The sequence below is a fragment of the Abramis brama genome, assembly GCF_963993115.1.
Source record: "Abramis brama genome assembly, chromosome: 20".
NCBI classification, from domain to species: domain Eukaryota; kingdom Metazoa; phylum Chordata; class Actinopteri; order Cypriniformes; family Leuciscidae; genus Abramis; species Abramis brama.
Genome location: NC_139982.1, coordinates 18,482,287 through 18,504,388, shown reverse-complemented (window position 1 = coordinate 18,504,388; position 22,102 = coordinate 18,482,287). Strand labels below are relative to the sequence as shown.

The 22,102-nt window shown below is 38.3% G+C and overlaps 1 protein-coding gene across 1 annotated transcript; it reads left to right on the top strand.

The window, feature by feature from the left end:
• The first annotated feature begins 9,483 nt into the window (after positions 1-9,483).
• On the top strand, positions 9,484-19,107 carry ciartb (circadian associated repressor of transcription b). Its single transcript, XM_084095069.1, has 6 exons — positions 9,484-9,865; positions 12,570-13,053; positions 13,522-13,597; positions 14,782-14,860; positions 16,388-16,523; positions 17,396-19,107. The coding sequence occupies exons 2-6, from the start codon at positions 12,610-12,612 to the stop codon at positions 17,807-17,809; spliced, it is 1,149 nt and encodes a 382-aa protein (XP_083951195.1). The 5' UTR covers positions 9,484-9,865; positions 12,570-12,609; the 3' UTR covers positions 17,810-19,107.
• Positions 19,108-22,102: the final 2,995 nt, after the last annotated feature.

Genomic DNA, 22,102 nt, shown 5'->3' with positions numbered 1-22,102 from the left:
ACAACACTGTGGATTTACAGCACTTTGTTCAAATGCTAACACACTGCTGTCAAAACTGTGAACCACACATTCAAAGCACTATAGATTTCAGCCTTGTGCCTTTCAAACACTGCTGATTGCAATTTCAGCTGAAAGGCTAAGCAGGTGTCTTGTTTTAAACTTGTTAGTGAACACACACACACACACACACATATATATATATATATAGGTAGAGCTCAGAAAGACTAATTTTGAATTACAGTATGTACTTTTAGACTATTGAAGCAAACTGCTAATTTTCATTTACCTTAAAGAATTATGTTCTAAAAATTTAAATAAATCATGTGAAAGAATGTCACTCTTTTCTTTGAAGAAAATATTACTTTGTATGAAGTCACTGAAATTGTTCAAACTGTAAAGATGAAAAGTTTATATTTTCTGTATTGGTGTTTGATGCTAGTGTTTTTACTCTCAGTGTGTTCTGAGTGACAGTGTGTGTTATCTCAGTGAGGGTTGTGGCTGCACTGAGCCTGTTTTGAGCCATGTGTTAAGAGTTGTGTTGCTTGGAATGAGTTTTGCAGGTGATGTGAACCGTTTAGCTCAGGTGACTGTTGGTAGTGCAGACTGTAGTTAGAGTTTTGCATATGTAGCTCCAGTTGTGCTCACTGTCGTTTAGCAATCGGAAAAAACTAATATATGAAATTTTGCATTTATATATATTAATATATATAACTATATATATATCATTTTTGTAATACCTGATATATATATATGTGGTGTGCGGTGGTGTGTTAAAATCAGGCAAAGTTCTCTTAGATTTTATATATATATATATATATATATATATATATATATATATATATATCAAATGTAAATTTATGTCCCTGTTACACTTAATGTTTCTGGTTAAATTACATACACACATTAAATAAAAAAGACATACTAAATTCTATTTTGTATTTTTACAATATGTATTGTTCTATTTATTAAAACCAAGTATAAATGTAATGAAGCATTTTTACATTTATTCCAAAATAATAACTAAAGGCAGTAACAATTTAAACAATGTTTGTGTTGTTATATTTTTGTAATATTGATTATTTCCTGCATGGGCTGTTGATTTAACATTTTTAACATCTTCAGAATCACGTGACTGCAAACAAGTTATTCATAAAGAGAGCCATTTACTTCATTCCTGAATGAATCAGACATTTTAATGAATCGAATGAATGAATGAATGACTCAGTGACTTACTCATTTAGACATTTATTGTCAACTACCGGCAGTTTAAGATTCTTGAGTTTTTTTAAATTCATGTTTCCATAGTAATAATAAAAAACAATAATTCTGTCATCATTTACTCACTCTCATGGCTGTTGAAGCCTAAAAGTGAGATCTGTGTAAAATTTTCTATGTTGAATCAATTAAAATATATATTTTTTCTAAAGCTACTTTTTCTAATGTCTATTTGATGCTTTTCTCATTTAAAACAACAATGACTTTAAATTATCATTTGGGGGTAATTTGTCAGCTAAATTTGATGTGTGATTAATAATTGTGTGTGTGTGTGTGTGTGTGTGTGTGTGTGTGTGTGTGTGTGTGTGTGTGTGTGTGTGTGTGAACTTAAAAAAGAGAAATGTTTTCTTGGCATCTAACTGAAACCAATAAGTTTAAATGAAAAATAAAATCACTAAAACTAAACCTGAAATAATAATAAATTAAAGCTCAGTAGTAATGATAATATAAAAATAAAAAAAACCACATTCAAATTATTCTAAAGGACAACAGTACATAACAAACTAAAACTAAAACGTAAAAATTTGAATATAAAAAACTGAAAATCTAAAAACAAAAACAAAATATATATTTTCCCTCTAGTTTATACTCTTTAAATAATTATACATATACATGTTTTATATGTAAGCATTTTTAGTTTGCAATTATCAGTCGAACATTATACATGAAAAATTTGAAATTAATGTTTATGTATGAAATGTTTTTTGTCTTTGAGGTCAAGCTACCATATTATAATCAATCGGGTAAGGCCTCAGCTTTAGCTGAAGGATTTCATTATTCGAGATCCAAAATAAAATATTAACTCAAACATTTACATTTACAATTTTTTAATTTATCAGTATAGAAATAACAAAAACCTGACATTAAAGGTGAAGCATACTTTTTTGAATATTATTTTTTCTCTCTATTCCTGTTTAATGTCTTACCATAAGTAAGTCAACTAAATAACTAAGTAATTAATTTACTTATAATCTAGGTTGATTTCCTGAAAAAGTGTCAAAATACAGTGCCAAAAATATACTGTTGCACATGCACAGGGACAGGTGTACAAACACAAGGGCCCAAGTCTGTCGTAACGGACAGCTCTTTGCGAGATTCACTTAATCTGTTTGGAAATGAACACCGGTAAGAGAGCAAGCACGCCTCTGAATCATGTACAGCCATCTTTATCCGTGCACTGTGCATAGACTCGGCCAGAGCGCTTACATAATCCAGTTAAAATACACCCCCAGTCACATGTAGCATTCAGCCCTGTGGGGAGAGAGAGAGAGAGAGAGAGAGAGAGAGAGAGAGAGAGAGAGAGAGAGAGAGAGAGAGAGAGAGAGAGAGAGAGAGAGAGAGAGAGAGAGAGAGAGAGAGAGAGAGAGAAAACCTACTGCCGCTAGGGCTGTGCTGGCAGCTGTTCAGACATTCACACACACACACACGCACACACACACACACACACACACACACACACGCACACACGCACAAAGCCATTAAAGATTCAACTGTAATTCGTTGCCAGAGTTTCAGTGCCCTGCCTGCATGTGAACTGTCTGTGGAAAATCGAGCCAAGAGCTCTCTCTCAGAGCACATGTGACTGTGTGGAGTCTTACGAGAAAACACTCACACACACACACACACACACACACACACACACCCACACACGCGTAAAGACAAAAAAACCAGGACGTCCAGCCCTTTAAAGTCACAGTGCGGGCCTCCTGTGTGCATTTGGCTAATGGGTGACGGGCACATCATACACAATTTCGACATGACTTCAACAGAGACAACCATGACTGATCTCTTTAAGGAGCAGAACTGACGTGAAAAACCACATAATCACCCGGGTACATCTGGCCAGCCCTGTCTGAAAACACGCAGTCTCACCATCTGGGGTGGCACACAAACATGAGCCTGATCACCAGTTCACCAGCGTTATACCACCTGGTCATTATCTATGGTCACATCTATTAGTTATGCAAGTGTCTTTAATATTAATATCTGTTGAATAAATAAGGGCTGTTTATGGGTGCGGTGGATCCTTGCTCGAGACCCTTGCCTTCTTTATTATTTATCAGCACTGCGGATCTGTATGTACTAATGATTTCTATAGGAACTGCAGTAGGCTAGTATAGGAACTATTATGTGTCTTGTGTTATTAAGAGCAAAATCTCCTTACCCTTGTCACTCAGAATATATATTTTTTAAACTAAAATAAAACTAAAGCACTTCTCATCCAGTTGGATGAAGAAAACGGCTCATCGTTTAAAGGTAATTTCCAATGATTTACCGGTATTTTGGTACTGATATGAATGGTATCTTACCGGTAAAAAAGACGGAACGCTGCTTGTGAGAACAGCGCCTTTGTGTATTTACCGGAAAAGTAGTTCTGGTAATTTTACGGTAATTTACCGCGACCGCTGTGTGAAAGGGGCTGGTGAATGCATCAGAGAAGAAAACGGTTTCTTAGTTTTTAAAGTCACGATAATTTCCGCAATGTATTGCGTTTAATAGCATTCTGTGGTGGAAAGGCTTTTGTTTTGCTAAAGTTAATTCCACAGCACTCTAAGTATCTTAAATATATTATATATATATATATATATATATATATATATATATATATATAAAATAAAACATAAACCCCTACAGAAAAGTGCCCAAAGTTGAAGATCATATAACATATAGAAGGAGTAAAAGTAGAAGGGCAGAACATCTCAAAGCCTGTTTTGTACAGCTGACTTAGTTACATAATCAATAAACACAGCACATGGATTTCCACCCCGAACAATGTCTCTGTCTGGAATAATCCTGTTAGATTTAGAAACGGCCTGTTGCTCACCGCAAAACTCTGTTCAGAGTGTCATGTTCCTTCACCCCTTCAGCACGATTTAACTTACTCACACGTTATTTCTATGAAGGTGTGGGCTGAATGGGTTTTATGATTGCATGTAATGTGGGCCATAGGCTGTGTACTCATCTGCCATCACTCACGTTTACACACACAGAGCTCTGGTTCAGTGTGTAACACAGAGAAGCACGCGCCAAAACTTAATATATCCTTACAAAAAATAAGTATACTTAAGTAGATTTTTAAGTATACTTTATGTAGTAAGTATACTAATATCAATGTACTACTATTATACTTGTGTATTATTTCAAACTACTTGGGACTAAATTGGGCCACTTTTCAGTGAAGAAAAGTGCACTTTTAAGTATACAGTAAATTATGTGTAACAATAGTAAACTTTAAGTACACAACTACTTTACAGCTGTTTTTCATTTGTACTGCAATAATACTATAAGTGAACTTATAGGTATACTTATAGTTTACTATTTATATATTAATAATAATATATTTTGCATTTTAAGTATGCAACTATGTTCCTATTCAGGTATTTTTTTTAATACTTGAAATATACCGTTTCACTGAACTGCCAGCATTTTTTGGATTTTTTACAACTATGTGAAAAAAAGCTACTTAATCAAAAGAGTAAACACAACTATTTAGAATACTATTTAGATACTTTTTAAGTACAAAAGTAGACAAAGTGTACTTATTTTTTTAGCTTAAAAAAAGTAGCACATTTGAACAAACTTCTTTTTGTAAGGGTAGTCCTCCATTCTGTGGCAATGCAGTTTAAACATAATTTTGTCTGCAATAAAGGGACATGTTACTTCAAATGCACAGTTGAAAACAATTCCACATTCACTATATTTAAAGTTCACATGTTAGTGTTCCCTCATGATAGGCGCTATTTTCCAACCTCCCTGAAGCAAATGAAGTGAGAGGTCACCAACCATGGACGATGTGCAATGCATCTACAAAACCACATAGCTAAATATAGTGAATAAGATGTCAAGAACAAGATGTCCAAGTGACCCCCCCGAAACCCCCTACCAAAAAAACAACAACCTGTTTTTGATGTGAGATTCATTTATCCACCGTCACACTTTTCTCCAGAGTGAGAGCAGAGATTCATTTAGCCACCTGTGGAGGTGAAATTCAGGATGGAGGATGATTTTCTCTCTCTTTTTTATGAATGAGATAAAGAGAGTCAATGAGAAATCCAGCATCTCCCTGCAATCCTCCATCCTAGTGAATCATCAGGGTCCGTCAGACAGTGCTTCTAAATCACCAAGCCAATTTTCACCTGTGACTCATCGTAGGCCAGCCGCACGGACGATGGGCTGAGCATCAATGCCTTGTATGAATATGTGTGGCGGAGAGACCGACATGCTCAAGTGTTCAATGGACCTTGTAATTGCCGAGTGTGAAAGCAGTCACTCCATAACAGCATTTTGAAATGATTATGATTCAGGAAGTCAAGGATGTAGCTGTTCACGATTACGAATATGGAATGTGAGAAGTATACTAAGGTGAACTGCATAAAAACATAAAAGGTTTTATTTCATAAAATAAAATAAATAAATAATAGGAAATAAAATAATAATAATATATTTATATTGCATGAAGAAACTGAAGATCACTCATATTATTTTCATTATAATTGAGCACATTTTCTCTCATTACACAACACATCTGGGTATTGACTTTTCCTCACCATATTTTCATTACTTAAATGCAGTACTTTTTATGTATTAAAATTAGCCAAAAAAATCAGGATAGCCTATATTACTGTTTCTTTCTCACATTAAAGTAATGAAAAAAGTAATGATAATGGGACTTTTAATAATGGACTTTTAATAATAAAAATGCTTAATTGTCTTTAAGCACAATATAATTTCTAAGTATCGGACATGTTCTTTACAAGTTTCGGCCGATTCATTTTTCTGTAATTACTTAAATATGTAACATCTGTAATATGTTTCTCATAGAAGCTTTCATTATCTTGAGGTGACTGTAAATCTTCATGGTCTATGATTAAATGCAATAAACCAATAATTATCTCCCACTTACACTGTAATCTCGTATACACCACAAGTTTGTTTCTTTCAATGTAAACAGACTATGTATATTTTGATAAGGTGGATTGGAAACTAGAACATGTCTTCAATAAATATTTCAGAGAAACATATCATTGCTAATTGCCTAATTGTGGTAGAAATGACTGATAGAATAGGAATCATAGCTTATGTTTCAGGTGTTCCTTTTTTTGGGCTTTTATTCCCACAAGTTGTAAACTTAACTGCTGTGTCATTTGCTTAGCCTGTGATGATTAGGTTCAGCGTAGGACTAAATGTTCTCATCGTATTGCACATTGTAAAGTGGCCAAGCTGAGCAATCTGAGAAAACCTCATTTGCAAATAGCTTCCAGTTGTTTTCTTTCCATCCTTTCAAGCGATGTTTTGCGGGGTGTTTTGGACACCGTCAACAGGTTAAGAATGTTTGAGTGCGACTGCACTGTGTCCCAACAAAAGGAAGAATAAGAGAGTAAAGATTGTCGGCCAATAGCATATTGCTATATTTGCTGACTCCCGCCTAAAAGGGAGGGTCACCGCTGCTGTTTTTAGCAGCACGTCTAGTGTTTGCAACACATCTTCTTCGCATCTAAAAGAGAAGATGTTGAGAAATATAGTTATCATTCATTGCCTCTCGTTGTAACCTCAAATAGAATCAACACAGCTGAGCCACACTTAAGACATTATAAAGAACCTTTCTACAGTCACATAACTGATATTTCGCGGACAAAAAAGGCTTATTATCTACTGCGATGTATGAAGCACAGCTCACACTTTTAAACCAAGCAACTTTCTGCAAATTTGAGAGACTAACTTTTTGGCCCTCGCACACGCAAAACTCCAGAGCACACAGATTTCTGTTTAAATTTCGCCAAACAAAATTAAATGTGACCTTAAAACTGCAGTCCGTAACTTTTTTTGTTCAAAATGTACAAAAATTATATAATAGGCGAGTACATTTTTTCAAACCGTGTTTTTGTCTTATCCTGAATCACTACAGTACACCTATAATAAGTGTTTATATTTGGACTATTTTAGACTGGTACGGGTCGTACCACTGCAGAGTAGCCCAGTCCCTGCGTTACTCGTCATAGACATAAACAGAGAGAAGTAGCAGTTCTGTTTATTAACTGCAAGGGCAGCAAAAGTTACGGACTGCAAGTGATTCCAACCTTATCATTCTTCTGTGCCATTATCGTTATAGTTGTGGTGTGGACTTCTCGATTCTCATAGAATTAGAACAATTATAGTTATCGTTATAATTATAGTCCTTGTTGTTAACTGGCCTTTATATCGAGAAACAGTCACAGCAGGACCTTATAAATTGGCCCGAACATGCTATTACTGGCCTCAGTAGGACCCGTTCCCAGAAGAAAGTCTGCATTTAAAACCAGACCGGTTTGTGTCACTAATCCATCTGGGTGGCGTCTTTGGCTAAGTTCAGAACCCACAATGTTTTGTTAATGTTCTCCTGGTTGTCAAATACCGACAGGAACTGAGAGGGAGAGATTTGGAAGAAACATTCAGTTCACATCAATTATGACTTTCAATTGTGCAAAGCCGAAAGGAGAGACAAGAGATGGGTGGGTTTTTCTCTCTCACATGTGCTCACGTTTTCCGGGGAGGAGGACTATGACTCATCGGCTCCAGCCGTTGAATCTTTGTCTGGACTCCAACCAGAGATCCCACCCCCCAGAGAGAGACTGCGAGTCCTCAATTGCTCTCTCACCTTCACAGCCACCAACTTGAACAACCACCACAGCATGAACATACCAGTGGACACAGACCACCTGGCATGCCCTTTTCCTCCCGTTTGGGCTGTTTGAAAAAGTGCGCTGAATAACGTATGACGGAATATATCTACACAACTTCACCTGCTGTGAGGCTTTTAGAGAAAGCGAAACATTCTTAACACAGCAAGTGAACTGCTTGGGAATGTTTTTCCACCCTGCCCCCCTCACCATGGAAACTCCACGGGCTGCTGTGTAAAAACAGTGCGAGCGTAAAGGCAGCACGTGTGCAACCCGACACGAAACAGAACGTGGCCTATCACGTTCAGCCTCATTCATTCATTCCACTTGGTCCACATACGAGCAGCTGTGCACATTGCAGTCAGTCGGGGGCAGGTAAGGATAAGCGCCGCTACGGGACTCCTGCATCCAGTGAAACAAACGCAAAAGTAGCAATGCGCACATTGAATCGCTCCTTAGACACATGTGTTGCTGGCTCGTGGTGCATTGCAAATGTTTCCACATTGGTTTGTTTACAGTTGCAAAATGATCAATAGACCTAAAAGTGTAGGCTACTAGAAGTTGTAAATTCCTAGTCCATAGGTCAATATCATGAAAAAAACAAACTGAAAAATCCAAATAGTTTAATGTGTTTAATAGGACCAATATGTTTTTTGTGAAAGTTATTGTTCACCTTTATCCCCAAATACTCATTAATGTTATGTCATGATATATTAGCTTGATTTTTTTGTAATTCCCATTTTTAAAATTTAAATCAATTATAAACAAAATAAGTATAACTTACATAACATCTACAAACACACGCACACACATATACACAATACACACAATAAAGTGATACATAATGACATAATGATAAATACCTCATGTGGTTATCAAATCTGGTGAACATGATTTCTAATAGCATCTATTTGTAGACAGGAGAAAAATTTGCACTTTAACTTACAATATGTCTTATGAAACCTTTGAAACCCCTGTTGTAACAAGTAAAAGTGAAAAATATATGTACTTTTACAAACTTTTACTTTATTTGGAGTGTCAGACCCTCCCAAACTCCCCCATAATAAACACCCTTGCTTGCTCTATGAACAAACATCATACGGTTTAAAGTTGGAAGTTGCGATAGTCTTTTCTTCCCTATTGTGACATATAGTGAAAGAAGATTTTTTATTTTATTTTTTTAGATGGGACCTCATTTTGTCCATCAGGAATTGATTAGATTGTTTTTGTTTGCTATTGGTTGATCTCATGTGAGTGACAGGTTGCCCCGCCCTCGCGCCAGTAAATATGTCATCAGAGAAAAGAAGAGATGTCACTGCAACAAGGAGAGGAAGTTATTTTGATTAATAAGTTTAGGGGTGCACAGAATTACAGAAATAATGATGTACATAAATCAAATATACTGCAATATTCATTCAAACGAATTGTCCAATTTGATTTCATGGTGACTTTAAAAGTAACTCAACCCAAACATATGAGAGGGAGGTGCATATCTGGCGTCATCGCATCCGAGCTAATGAGGTAAAAAAAAAAGTTAGTAACTGTGAGCAACAACCAAAAAAAAAAAACGCTAGCAGTTGACATTCTGTCCTGCTGTTGGAATGAAACCGATCCGCGTGTCCACGTGTTTTGTTAATTTGCATATTATTTTAATATGTAAGCTCATCTCCCCTATCAGTCGGAGCTGGCTTCCAACGCAATCTCTATTTGTCAGATTCGGGTCTGGAAGCACAAATCGGAACGCTCGGCGTTTTAGTGCCCGCCCTCTCAGACACGTTGCCTTGGGAGAAGTAACACGGGGCCACACAACTGCAGGTCTACATCACTGAAACCACGTACGCTTCTCGATAGAGGCTCGATCGGGCGCTCCAGTTGTCTTTGGATATACCGCTGAAACAAAGGACAGTGCGGCCATTCGTCCCATCCGGCTTGAGGTAGGATTCGCGTTTTAAATAAAAGCGATTGCACTTATAGGAATAACAGTGAGGTAACTTATATAGGGCTTTATGTGTGTGTATGTGAGAGATGTTCGAAGATGCCGCTGCGTGAACAGAGGCATCCGCCTATTAAATGATACACATGCGTTCTTAATGTATATTTAAATACTGATGCATTCATTGTATTAAATGTAGCTTATGTGATCGCATGAGTTGGTCAATCGTGTCTTTTGTAATAGTTCGTGGCTTTGTTCATATCCGTTTTTTTGTTTTGTTTTTTTGCTAGAGTGTTCGTTTTAATATATTGTTAAACCTATAGGTAAGTTAGTCTATAACGTTTTGTAATATGTTTGAAAAGGCCAAAAATTGCGGTGGTCTTGTCTTGGAAGGGTGTATTATTAAGGTGTTAGTCATCACCAGGGCCCCACCCTCAGATATCAGACAGGTACATTTATTCTGTACGGGTTTTGTTTTATTTAATAGTCTTTTTAATATTAATTTATGTGTTGCCAATAGCAACCTATATTACGTGAAGGCGTATAAGAAATACGTCTCGGTTACATGACTTCCTACATTTGCCGTTGCGCTAAATGCCGCTATTAAATGATTGTCACGTGCCCGCTTTGTCTTTACACTGGTAACCAAACGTAAACACAGTGAAAATAAACCTTTCAATGATTGTCTTTGTTTTGTCAAATTAGCTGTTACCACACACTAATAAAGGGCCTTTTCATCCCCGTCCCCAGCTGTCGACAAAACTTGTAAAGTATCCGATGTAGGCAGTTTTTCGATTTGAAAGAGGAGTTTGTTCGCTAACGGCAGTCGTGCAAACGCGGCGTTTTGTTTGATTCAACTTTTGGTGAAACTAGTACTGACAGGAAAAATCTGATCAGCAGTTGCATCCATTTGGAAGGCTGAGCTTTGTAATTGTTATAAAGCCAATTAGTCGCGTGCTTGAGGTAGAGCTATTACATAATGTGGCTTTATTGGCAGGGCAGAACTCTGGCTCAGCAGTCCATTTGTTTGCAATGATACCGACCAGCTGATGGACGGATTAAATGCCCAAGAGATGTGAATGTGCTTAGGCAATCTGAAAATCCTCGTGCGAGTCGAGAACTTGCTTTATAAAGTTTAAGTACTTCTGTTGTATAATAAGGTATTTTCATTTATGTAAAAGTTACATTTAGAGTTCATTTTAAAATATGTTTTGGGGAAAAAACGATACTTTTGTAATAACCGAAAGTGAATGTTATACTGTAAAAAAAATCCCATAAAATGACTTTATTTGTTCAACCTAATGTATCCACAATGATCCGGTTTTTGTGTTTAAAACAACAACTATTTTTGGTATTAATTAAGGATGGTGTAATGCAGTGTGTGTGCAGTTTCCTGGGGATTTTATTCATTTAGGCATAACATATTTTTTGCATCATACATGTCCTGTTAATTCATAAGAAGTCCTTGGCCCGTCTATAAAAAGATAGTGGTCGGTTGGCAGTAGCTTCTGTTAAACATACGCTTTTAGCAAATATTCATGGCTTGGCTCATTAATCAACGTTGTCAACACTCCTTTTATGCGTATTCCTTAAGGCATGTCTATTATGAGGTACCAAGGAGTGATGGAATTGATAATACAAGCAGAAAAATTACTGGTAATGCTCAAGGCCGCAGATCTGGTCCCAGCTGTGTGTTCCTAGACTATTTTCAAATCACCCTCTTTTAAAAGCATGCCCACAAACTAATTAACTTCTAAATGTAATCCGCATACACTATCAGCTTGCGCCTAAATCGAACGTGCAAGTAATGTATGATTTTGAGCAATTTATTAATGAAATTCTGCTGAAAGAACGGTTTATTTCTAGGGCCTTTGTTCTGTTAAATGGTGGTCACCATGGCTGCAACGTTCTGGTCTCATTGAATAAACAAACAGGGCTTTAAATATATGCTGTTTTTGTATCACCACCTGCTTCAAAACAGACTGTTAGTTCTGTATTGCTTCATTTTCAAGTGTTTTCCAATTCGGTGCAATCAGAACAAACAAATGCATGTGCTTCACAGGGCGCAAAATTGTTCTAAAAAGACTGCAGCATAAAATCTTATTTAAAACATCTTAGATTTGAATAAATAAAGTCTGTCTCCTCCTGTTGCTACAATATTATGCATGAATAAGGCTAATTTAGTTTTTTTTACAAAAATGTGGAATGGTATATTATTCTTTTAGGGTTTGTTTTGGTACTGTTCATGTACAGAAGAATCAGTGTTGTCATTGAAAACATAAGAATTGACCATAAAGGTCAGTTTCATTAGTTCTCGGCACTGTTCGTGAAACAGCAGTAAGTCTTTTTTTTTTTATGGCCGCTGTTTATCTTTAGTCTGTGTGTGAGACTCAGGTGGTGTGTCTGGAAAACACGCTGGTCTGAGCTGGCATGAATTCAGTATCCCACAGGATTTTATTGAAGATGCATGCTTAAGCTCTCGTTTTGGACCACTGGTATCTGCTAGACTATTAATCTTGCAAATAGGTCGACTAATGAAGGTGGAATTTTTGCTTTTATATTGCTGCCAAAGCAATACAATGAAAGAGAAAACATTCCTTTTCTATTACACAATTTAATGCCAACTCATGTTGTATTGTGTAATAATGTTCATTATGAATGTGTATTGAATTTGGAGATTAAAGTACTCTCTGTTTCCCCTGCAGGTCAGTGATGGTCCATGCTGGTTAGACCCTGCTTCCTAAGATGTCAGCTTCAGATTCGGACTATTCCATTGACTGGCTGGCCAGTGACGATGAGGACAACGATAGCGAGTTAGAATCAGACTGTACCAAAGTGCAGGGACAAACCACCTTGCCAAAATCCCCCACCTCGGGGGTCGTCCAGGGGGTCCAAACTTGCCAGTCGCTCTCAAAGAGGAATGGAGATAAAGGGGAGGTAATGGACAAAGAGAACATGAGTTCTCGGGGAAGTTCTCCTTCTAGCTGCAATAGCTCTGACTACAGCGAGGATGGCAGCCATTCTCTCCTGGGACAAGGGGATCGGACCAATTACAGCCGGTGCCCGGAGAGCCCTATAGGCAAAAAGAGGCAGGCGCTGAAGAGAACACGGAGCTCCATGGTGCCGGAGCAAAGGGAGAGGCAGCTCACACCTGAACAAATGGAGAAAGACAGGCTGTACGCATGCAAGGTGAGACATACCACTTTTTTGACTTGCCGGCATGCCAGGGAAGGGACATGGTGTTCTGAAAGACTATCTCCTACATGATCTATCTCCACCCGAGCTTAATAAATCCAAAAAAAAAATTTAAGCAAAACCACTTCCAGGAAGACCCCTCCTCCTTGTGTTCTTTCTAGGTGAAAAGTGAATGAGTCACACGAGGCCACTGAATGAAAAAATGCAGTGATAACTCGTTCCATTACATTTACATAAATGTGTGAGAGTAGATGAGTCACTTTTTGCATCAGTGTCATTGTTGTTAGGAAATTATGAGCCGTACAAAGGAATGTCCTAACTTGATGTTGTTTGTTTTTGGTAATTGGCAAAGTGTACTGTCAACACCCTGAAATGAAACAGCAAAACTTATACTGTAATGCTAAACAATTAATAATATCCGACAGACGAATGAAATACTGAATGATGCTCTTTGTTTTGCAGTGCTTGGAGCTGCAGTGTTACATTCACCCACTGTCCTCAATCCTTAATGGCCTCCGCTCAGGCAGATACAGAGAACGTAAGTAATGCTTTATTCTTTCTTATTAGTCTTATAGTCTAAAGCATCAGCCTTGATCCAAGAACTTGCCTAAAAAATCAGTATACAAGGAGAACTGCCAAACTAGAGGCAGCAGGTGATGACACGCTTCTCGGACCATGAGATTTGGGACAGAGATGTGTCATGAAACTACACAAAATGAGGCACCCAAATCAACCACAGTAATTTCCTGGTGGCACATGCTGCCTCGCTTAGTCATAACAAAACGTGTATGGTTGAAAGATGCATGTCTAAACCAGTGCAAACCGCACGGCTCCAAAAATACCCCAGGACCTCAAATTAAATACCGAAGACACTATAGAGAGAAGCTCAAGGGTTTGGGTTCGCTGTTTCCATTGTGTCCTTGCGTAGTGGGAAAAAACATTTGACTCAGTTTTTTAATGTCGCTATTGTAACTGTTGATACAAGTAATGACAGTCAAATCTGCACCATCACACTGTGTCCTAACAAGGCGACAAAGCGTGATTTTTAAAAGCTGTTTAGGTCACTTGGTTCCCATTTATGTAGTCCTGCCCACACTGGATTAAAATCACATTCCTCATGTATATTAAACATCAAACATGGGAAAAGGATATACTAGCTGTGGAAGGTATGAAACATCTCAAGGTACCTTCAAGTCATAGAATGTAGAGCCGTGAAATTGATGCCAAATGGAAAAGTGTGGCATTACTGTTCTTCGGTTTACGCATGCAAACAGAGAACCGCCCACACAATATTCTGGTTGACTAACTGTTACATCGCAAAGCATTTTCACTTTCAGTGTGGACAGGAAAATGACTTGTTACTGGAATCATGTTATGTCACGGCTGGTTGGAACACAGAAAAGCTTGACCTTACTGTAAAACACCAACAGATTAGGTATTAGCGTTACTGGGTACTTAAAGAAAAGTTTTATTGGCTAGAGCCCCGCATGTACTATAAAACAGGTTGCGCACCAGGCGGACCTGCTCATGAGTCTGGGACTGCTGTCAATGCAAGGGCTCTGGGTGACACTGGACTTCCTGGCCACAGAGACAGCAAGTCTGTCGTCCCACGTGTTTCACAAGAACCCATCTGCCTCGCAGACGTAGCACAGCCTGTCAGAGACAATAAGCTGGCACTGCTCATAAAAGAAAAGGTTTAAACTGTATCTTCTCCTTTCACAGGCCTCAGCAGTTTCCAAGAGAGTGTGGCCATGGACCGCATCCAGAGGATAATGGGGGTCCTGCAGAATCCCTGCATGGGGTGAGTTCCCTACTGTTTCTTTTACTTCACTCACGGGCCAATTGAGGGTGGGAGGGCTTTAGTCCGCACAGCACTCCTTCGCAGATCGATCTGAGAGATGTTGAGTCCATTTACTTAATCTACCTCAATTCACTACTTGCAACGTTGTTTCGGTGTTTGTGTGTTAACGCACATTAGTGGTAAGTTAAGATTAAATTATCCCACGTCATTTGCAAATGACTTCTACGCCCTCTGCTCTGTCTGGAAGTCTTGTGAATGTCTTTGCTCTGAGGGTATAAGTGAACGAGACAAGGAGATGTGAAAACACATGGCTTCGCAGCATGATGCTTGGTCCAGAGCAGCAGGAGGGGAGGGGGGGCTGTTAGGCCAGTGCGGACCTGCCACCACAAATCTAAAAATGGCTGGACAAGAATAGAACTCAAACACGGGTCGTTAAAAATGTCCCAGCTCCTTGAGGGAGTAGCCTGTCATCCGATTGATTAGCCCTCCTCTGGCTAGACGGTGTAAAGTCTGTGATGTCGTCTTTGGGGGGGGGGGAGTCAGTGCTTCTTTTGCATTGAATGATCTCATAATGGGTCAGGCTGGGCTTAGGTGCGTCATTTACTTTTCCTCTTAACAGCACCTGGCAAGCAGCCCAGATCTGCTCTCATTGTATTGCATTGTGCTGCTTCACAAAGTCCAATATTCACGTGTGAGAGCAGAGTCTAGAACATATAGACCGGTGGTGTACTTTGGGCCGCGTCCAGCAGTGTTGCAAACTATGCGGCATAACACACCTGGCAAAAAATACGCCTGAAGTGGGTATTCAGCCACTAAAACATAGATGATGGGGTTTTGGGTGGGGTACTAATTCAGGCCATCTGAACGAGGCACTGAGCCAAGCCATAACCAAGCTGACACAAGTGGGGGCGTGGCTGCGTCCCCACCACCTGACCCCTGCTATCATTCACCCATTCCGTCATGCCAGCTGGCAAGTCCCCCAACGCAAAGGTGCATCAGAATAGGGAATATTAAAATTAGTTTTACGACAGTAGCCATTTAAATTTGAAATACTGAGAATGGGGCCATAGCAGATAATTTGTCATGTGACTTGCACTAATCCCCATTAACCATCTGTCGGGGACTGGTGCGAGTCAATGGGCACCATGTGCGTGTGTCTGCATCACTGCTCCTTAGCGCTACTATTTCTTTTCCCCGTGACGTGGACGTCAGTGCCCCGCTGCAGGCTTAAGTCTATATTTAGAGGCGAGGGAAACGGTTGCACTCCATGCCACGTGTGTGTACAAACATGTGAATCAACACAGGATGTGTTCTCATTTTGAGAAACACGTTTGTGTCTGTGTGTACATGTACACATGATGCAGTGTACTTGCGGTTAAGTGTTCTTTCAACTCGCCTGACACCAAACAAGGTTACATAACAGTAGACTTTAATTTTTAGTCACGTCAGTCACATTAAGTCTCAAACTGTTTTTTAGTGCTTCTGTGTGTAACCAGACTCAAATATTGTCCTTCCTGTGCCATGCAGAGAGAGATATGTTAACATCATTCTGAAAATGGAGGAAATGTTGAAGAACTGGTTCCCTCACATAAAACCTCAACGAAGCGACCAAGCCAATACTGCGGCGCTGATGGAGGAGACGACCCCATCTAAGAAAACCAAGGTAAGACTCTCTGAGAGCTGTCATGAACATGTGTAAGTTAAGACACCAGGCTGATTGAAAAGGTGAGACTGAAATGCCTATTATACTGTAATCACTGGGCCAGAGAGGAACATGACAGACAAGAAGGGATTAAAATCTATTTTTACAGTACAGAGGTATAAAATGCACATCTCATGTTCACTAAGAACAATGACGGAAAAGAACAGGTAATTTTGGAAAGCTTTCAGAGGGCAGATAAAAGTCAGCAAGGTAAAAGAATATTCTCATGCTGATTTTATACCCCTACACAAGTTGTTATTGTAATAGTTTCTGGGTTAATGACCTGATGTTTTTTTTTTTTTTTTCTGGATCTGTTAATGCAAAAATACATGTAGAAATGCAGTTTATACAAACAATGATTTGTAAATGCGTTCCTTAATTATTCATTCATGAATAATTGTAAAATGCCATGTGGTGCAACTCCCAGAAAAACATGATATTTATGAATGGCTATTTCTAAAAAAAAAAAAAAACTAAAAAAAACTTTTCATATTTCAATAAAAAAAAAAAAAAAAAAAAAGTAAGATGTATACGGTGAGGTTACATTAATTTAGTTTATAAGGAAATTTATTATTAGTTCTTGATGGTTACACATGACATTTTTAAATGTAAATTTGGGATAAAAGCTTTTTAAAACCATATGAAACCAACATTTTTAGAGCATATTTTTGCATTTGTTTTTCACTAGATTTAAAACTAGTTTTCTTAAATTTAGTAATTTAAAAGTATTTTCTTAAATCATAGCAAACCAATTGCAAAGAGATCCCCAGGAAAGGTTTGCCTCTGTTTGCATTTAAATCTTAAGTAATTTTCCCTCTTTCAATACTTTACAGTTGTCTCCAGCTACATCTCCCCTGCTCAATGGCATTGCAAACCCTGCCACCACAAGTGCCCTTTCAATGGGTAACAAGGCAATGAGAGTCAGCGACCTCACACCCCCAGGGCCCTACTCTGCAACCAACCTAAAATGGCTCCACACATCACCCATCTGCTCCCCGACGGCTGAACAAGCTCAGGGGACGGTTCGGAACGTTCTAACGGCTCACAGGGACAGTGACGCGACACAGGACAACTCTGTGTCCTCCAGCACGGACCGTCTATGTAAGACAGAGTCTGCTCCCAGTCGACCGCCTCCGGCCAAGATTAACGCGCCATGCCTTGAGAGACTTCTTAAATCCACAGAGAGTATCATCTCCCAGAAAGGCCCAGTCGGCTTGGGTGGCATGGCAGCTGGTGGATGGTCCTAGTCCTGTGAAAGGGCTCTGGGAGATCAGAGCCTAGCTTGAGCATGACTGCCCCCAGCTGGTCTGGAGTCATCCGACTCCAGCACAATCCCTGCCTCCATTCTAGCCTTGGGAAGAGGCACAGAATGCAGCAGAGGGAGTTCAGCGTAGCCCAGCAAAACAGTGACTCGTTCAGTTACAATCTGAAAAGTGTCGGAGTGTGATTTTGTGCGTGTCTGATGTGTACGTCTGCGTCTATTCCCTTTCTGTTGGACTGCAGATTGCGTTGTAGCAGTGTGTGTGTGCGTGTGTGTGTGTGTGTGTGTGTGTGAGGGGAGGGGTGGGGGGGTATTAAGGTTTTGTGATCTTGGCTTAACTTCATACTTTACCTTTTGAGTTGGTTTCCTCTTGAAACAAAGAAAGAGGTAAATTTTCCTGTGGCGACAACATCCGATGAGGCAGCATATTGGTATCTGTGAAAAAGCGAATCTCTAGACAAAACAAAGCAGCCTTTTTTCCAGAAAGGGAAGAGGGAAAAGAGGGAGGAATTTATTCTGGGAACACTTCAGATATTCCAGCGTGTTAGTGATCTCTATTGTAGGTGTGGTTGAATGTGAATTTATTGCTTTAGTTTGCTCTTTAAATCCACTCTATAGAGTTGATTTGATGTGACTGTTACTTCATAGGTTTAAAGTTCTAGCTATGTTTTTGGTACAACGGTTCTACCTCATTCTGACACCGCATCTCTGGTAGTGTATGGATACAGTAAGAACGTACGTACACGCAAGTAGACTTGATAAAGCGCATAAATACAGCGAGTGAAACTTGCCTGTCACGCCGAACTAACACTTAACAAGAGAAAGCTCCGGAGGCTTGACTGGTGCCATTGTAAAGAATGTGAACTGCAAATTTTCGCTTTTTTGTTTGTTTTGTTTTAAAGCCTCCCAGTTCAAGGGCATATAGTGCCTGTCAATTCGATGTCAAACTGTGCCTCTTCACTGGTTTTGAAGGGAGAGCGTGAACCATCCAGAATACCTGACGCCTCTGAAGGATGTACAAAAAGAAAATCAGGAACCTTCAAAACTCCTGCCATTCATTTTCTGCTATCAAGTAAATTATTTGAAACTCTTGCCAACTACTTCCTGTGGTCATGTGAGAAAAATGACATTTCAGTTTGCCACAGAGCTGGACAATATCTAAGAGGGAAAGGTATTAACTGTGTACATATTTGGAAAAGTTGTTAATTTACCCTTGCAAAGTGGCCTTTATAGTGTAATATTTTATACTTTCAGAAATAAATGTGGTTATATTTGTTTGCTGTATTCAATTTGTCTTAAAGCATTTTGTTTCAACTGATCACATATATATTGTTGACTGTTAAAGGTTTTTCAAGGGACAATGCTGATAACTAGACAGCAGAGTGGCTAAAATAAATGCAGAAAGTATGTTTATAAAATATTTGTAAGACATAATTTAAAGATTGTTAAAAAAAGAATTTATATATATATATATATATATATATATATATATATATATATATATATATATATATATTCTAATGAATCTAACTATATATGTTTTAAAGAGTCCATCCATCCATCCATCGAGTCTAACTCTATATATTTTAACAAGTCTAACTCTATATATTTTAACAAGTCTAACTCTATATATTTTAACAAGTCTAACTCTATATATTTTAACAAGTCTAACTCTATATATTTTAACAAGTCTAACTCTATATATTTTAACAAGTCTAACTCTATATATTTTAACAAGTCTAACTCTATATATTTTAACAAGTCTAACTCTATATATTTTAACAAGTCTAACTCTATATATTTTAACAAGTCTAACTCTATATATTTTAACAAGTCTAACTATATATACTCTCTATCTCTATCTATCTGTGTTATTCTTGCATAATGCTCAGTTTTTTCATGCGATTGATGGTTGTATTGAAATATGTACAGTGGTAAATATTTATATATCATTACATTAGTCCATCAATGGCATGAATAAACTGAATCCTATGTGAGTCTAACAAGTCTAAAAAGATTCACAAGGATTCTCTATCAAACAACATTACACCACATCTAATTTGGCAGCCCTTGTGTGCATTGCTTTCAATATGGCTTTGATATTGCACCAGGAGACAGTTGATCACAGACCTTTTTGTTTGCTAGACTCATTGCTATTCTCATATAAAACATCTATTCAAATATCAAAGCCACCAAAGTCATTCTTAAAACAATGCTCCCAAAAAAAAGGCCAGTCTATGAGGCTTTTGCAAATCACAACTTGACCTTAAAAACTGAATCTATTATCTGTCAGAGAGTATTGAATATTACAGGATTGGTCTCTGGTGATTAACCGCTCTACAGTTTCTGGGAAGGAGAGAACGGAGAATGTAGAAATGCAGAATAAAACCCACATCATCTGGAGAATAGAAAAGCAAATGTTTTTCTGGACGGTGATTCAGATGTCCTCCTCCTTGATCCCCCTTTTTTCCATTTCCCTGCTGTGCAGAAAAGCATGGTCTGAACCAATCAACCAGTTGCATTGAGCAATGGCACTCTCATTTCACATCATACTGTAGGCATTGGGAAGAGGGTCCATTCTGGTTTCAAATCCACTGAACACTTGTAAAGAGAAGTGCAAATGTTCTCAGAGCAGATTAACAAATTACACTTCCCTTTTACTAAGAAGACTGAGTGGAAGTTACCCAACTAGCATAATCATTCTAACTGCAAAGATGTGAAGTAAGGTCATGTAGTGGTAACCTTATCAGTAATCTGCAAGATGAGGTATTATTTATGTCCATTGCACAAACAGTTCTACTAATAACGGCACAGAGAACACTACTTCTCAGTAAAGGGCATGGTCTTATTAACTGGTCTAATCATGCAATATATGTATATGCCATCTTATGAGGATACATCTGTACAACCACAACTTAAGTCACTTCCTCTTGGCTTTAACTGAAACTCGACCTTGAGACACTATTCTGATGACTTATAACTGCTACTATTATTTACTACTAATATTACCTCTTATATAGACTAAATGAGTGTGTTGCTTGTTCGTTGGCAGAACAAGCTGTTTATTTCATCTTCAGAGAATTGCAACAAAGTCAAATGTAAGTATAAACATGAGTAATAGGGATGCACAATATACCGGCTGATAATACTGACATCGATATTGTGTATATAACGGCTGGTATTTAATAGGGTGCTTACTTTTAAATATTTTTACATTTTACATGATTTAGAGTTGTTAATCTGTTAAACAAATAATTTAATAACACTTATGTGTTATTAAATATGTGAAAGTCTTTCATGCTTTCACTAACATTATAGTGACTCCTTAATTCACTCTTAAAAGTATTTATATTTTTTTGTTTTCTTTTAACATTTTTAATGCATAAAACAGTATAATATTTTAATGTTATGTACTATCTGACAAAATATTTAATGGCTCTCAGTATGGACCATAATTTCAATACCTAATGGGTATTTTTTTTAAAGGGATATTTCACCGCTGGAAAGATGAATGTGTATTTAAATTGGGTCATTTATGTAGTAGAAATGTGAAATTATTTTAGAAGTTGGTGCCTTCTAGACTGAGAAAAGCCAGAAAATGTATTTTTGGCTCATGTGGATGAAAGACAACAACTCCCAGAATGCACTTGCTTCGCTGCCCTAGAGGCCACTCCCAAGCCACGCCTACCGGTTACAGAGACACCGTTTTTATCGTGAGATCCCCCTATGGGCGGGTTGAAAACATGCAGAACGAGCTCCTACTACTGGCTGTAGTCTCGAGCCTCTGGCCAAAAAAAGCCTCCGATGACGCAAAATGGCGATTTTTGCGTCATCTGAGTTTTTTTTCCAGACACACAATACAGAAATCTCTCGTATCAGGGGGATATGAGGGAGGGAGGCACGGCCATTCGAAAATACTACCGGGTTTCTACTGATACAAAGCTTAATGCTAATTGGTGAAGTATCCCTTTAAGGAAGTAACCAGTCCTGAGTCATATTGTTTTTTAGTTGATATTAGAGGTCTGCTACCTACGGAGCCCGGGAAGTCACCTGTAGGGAAAAAAAAAAACAATCCGTGGCGACGGTTTTGCAATCCGTCCGCTCAGTTTATAAACCGCACTCACGAATTCTCAAACTGTTCCCTCGGTTTACCAAATCGTGCCCACGGATTAATAAACCGTACCCACGAGTTTCTAATCCGCGCTCTCAGATTTGTAAACCGTGCCTTCAGTTTTTGCAATCTGTACCCACAAATTCATAAACCGTGCCCACGCTTTCG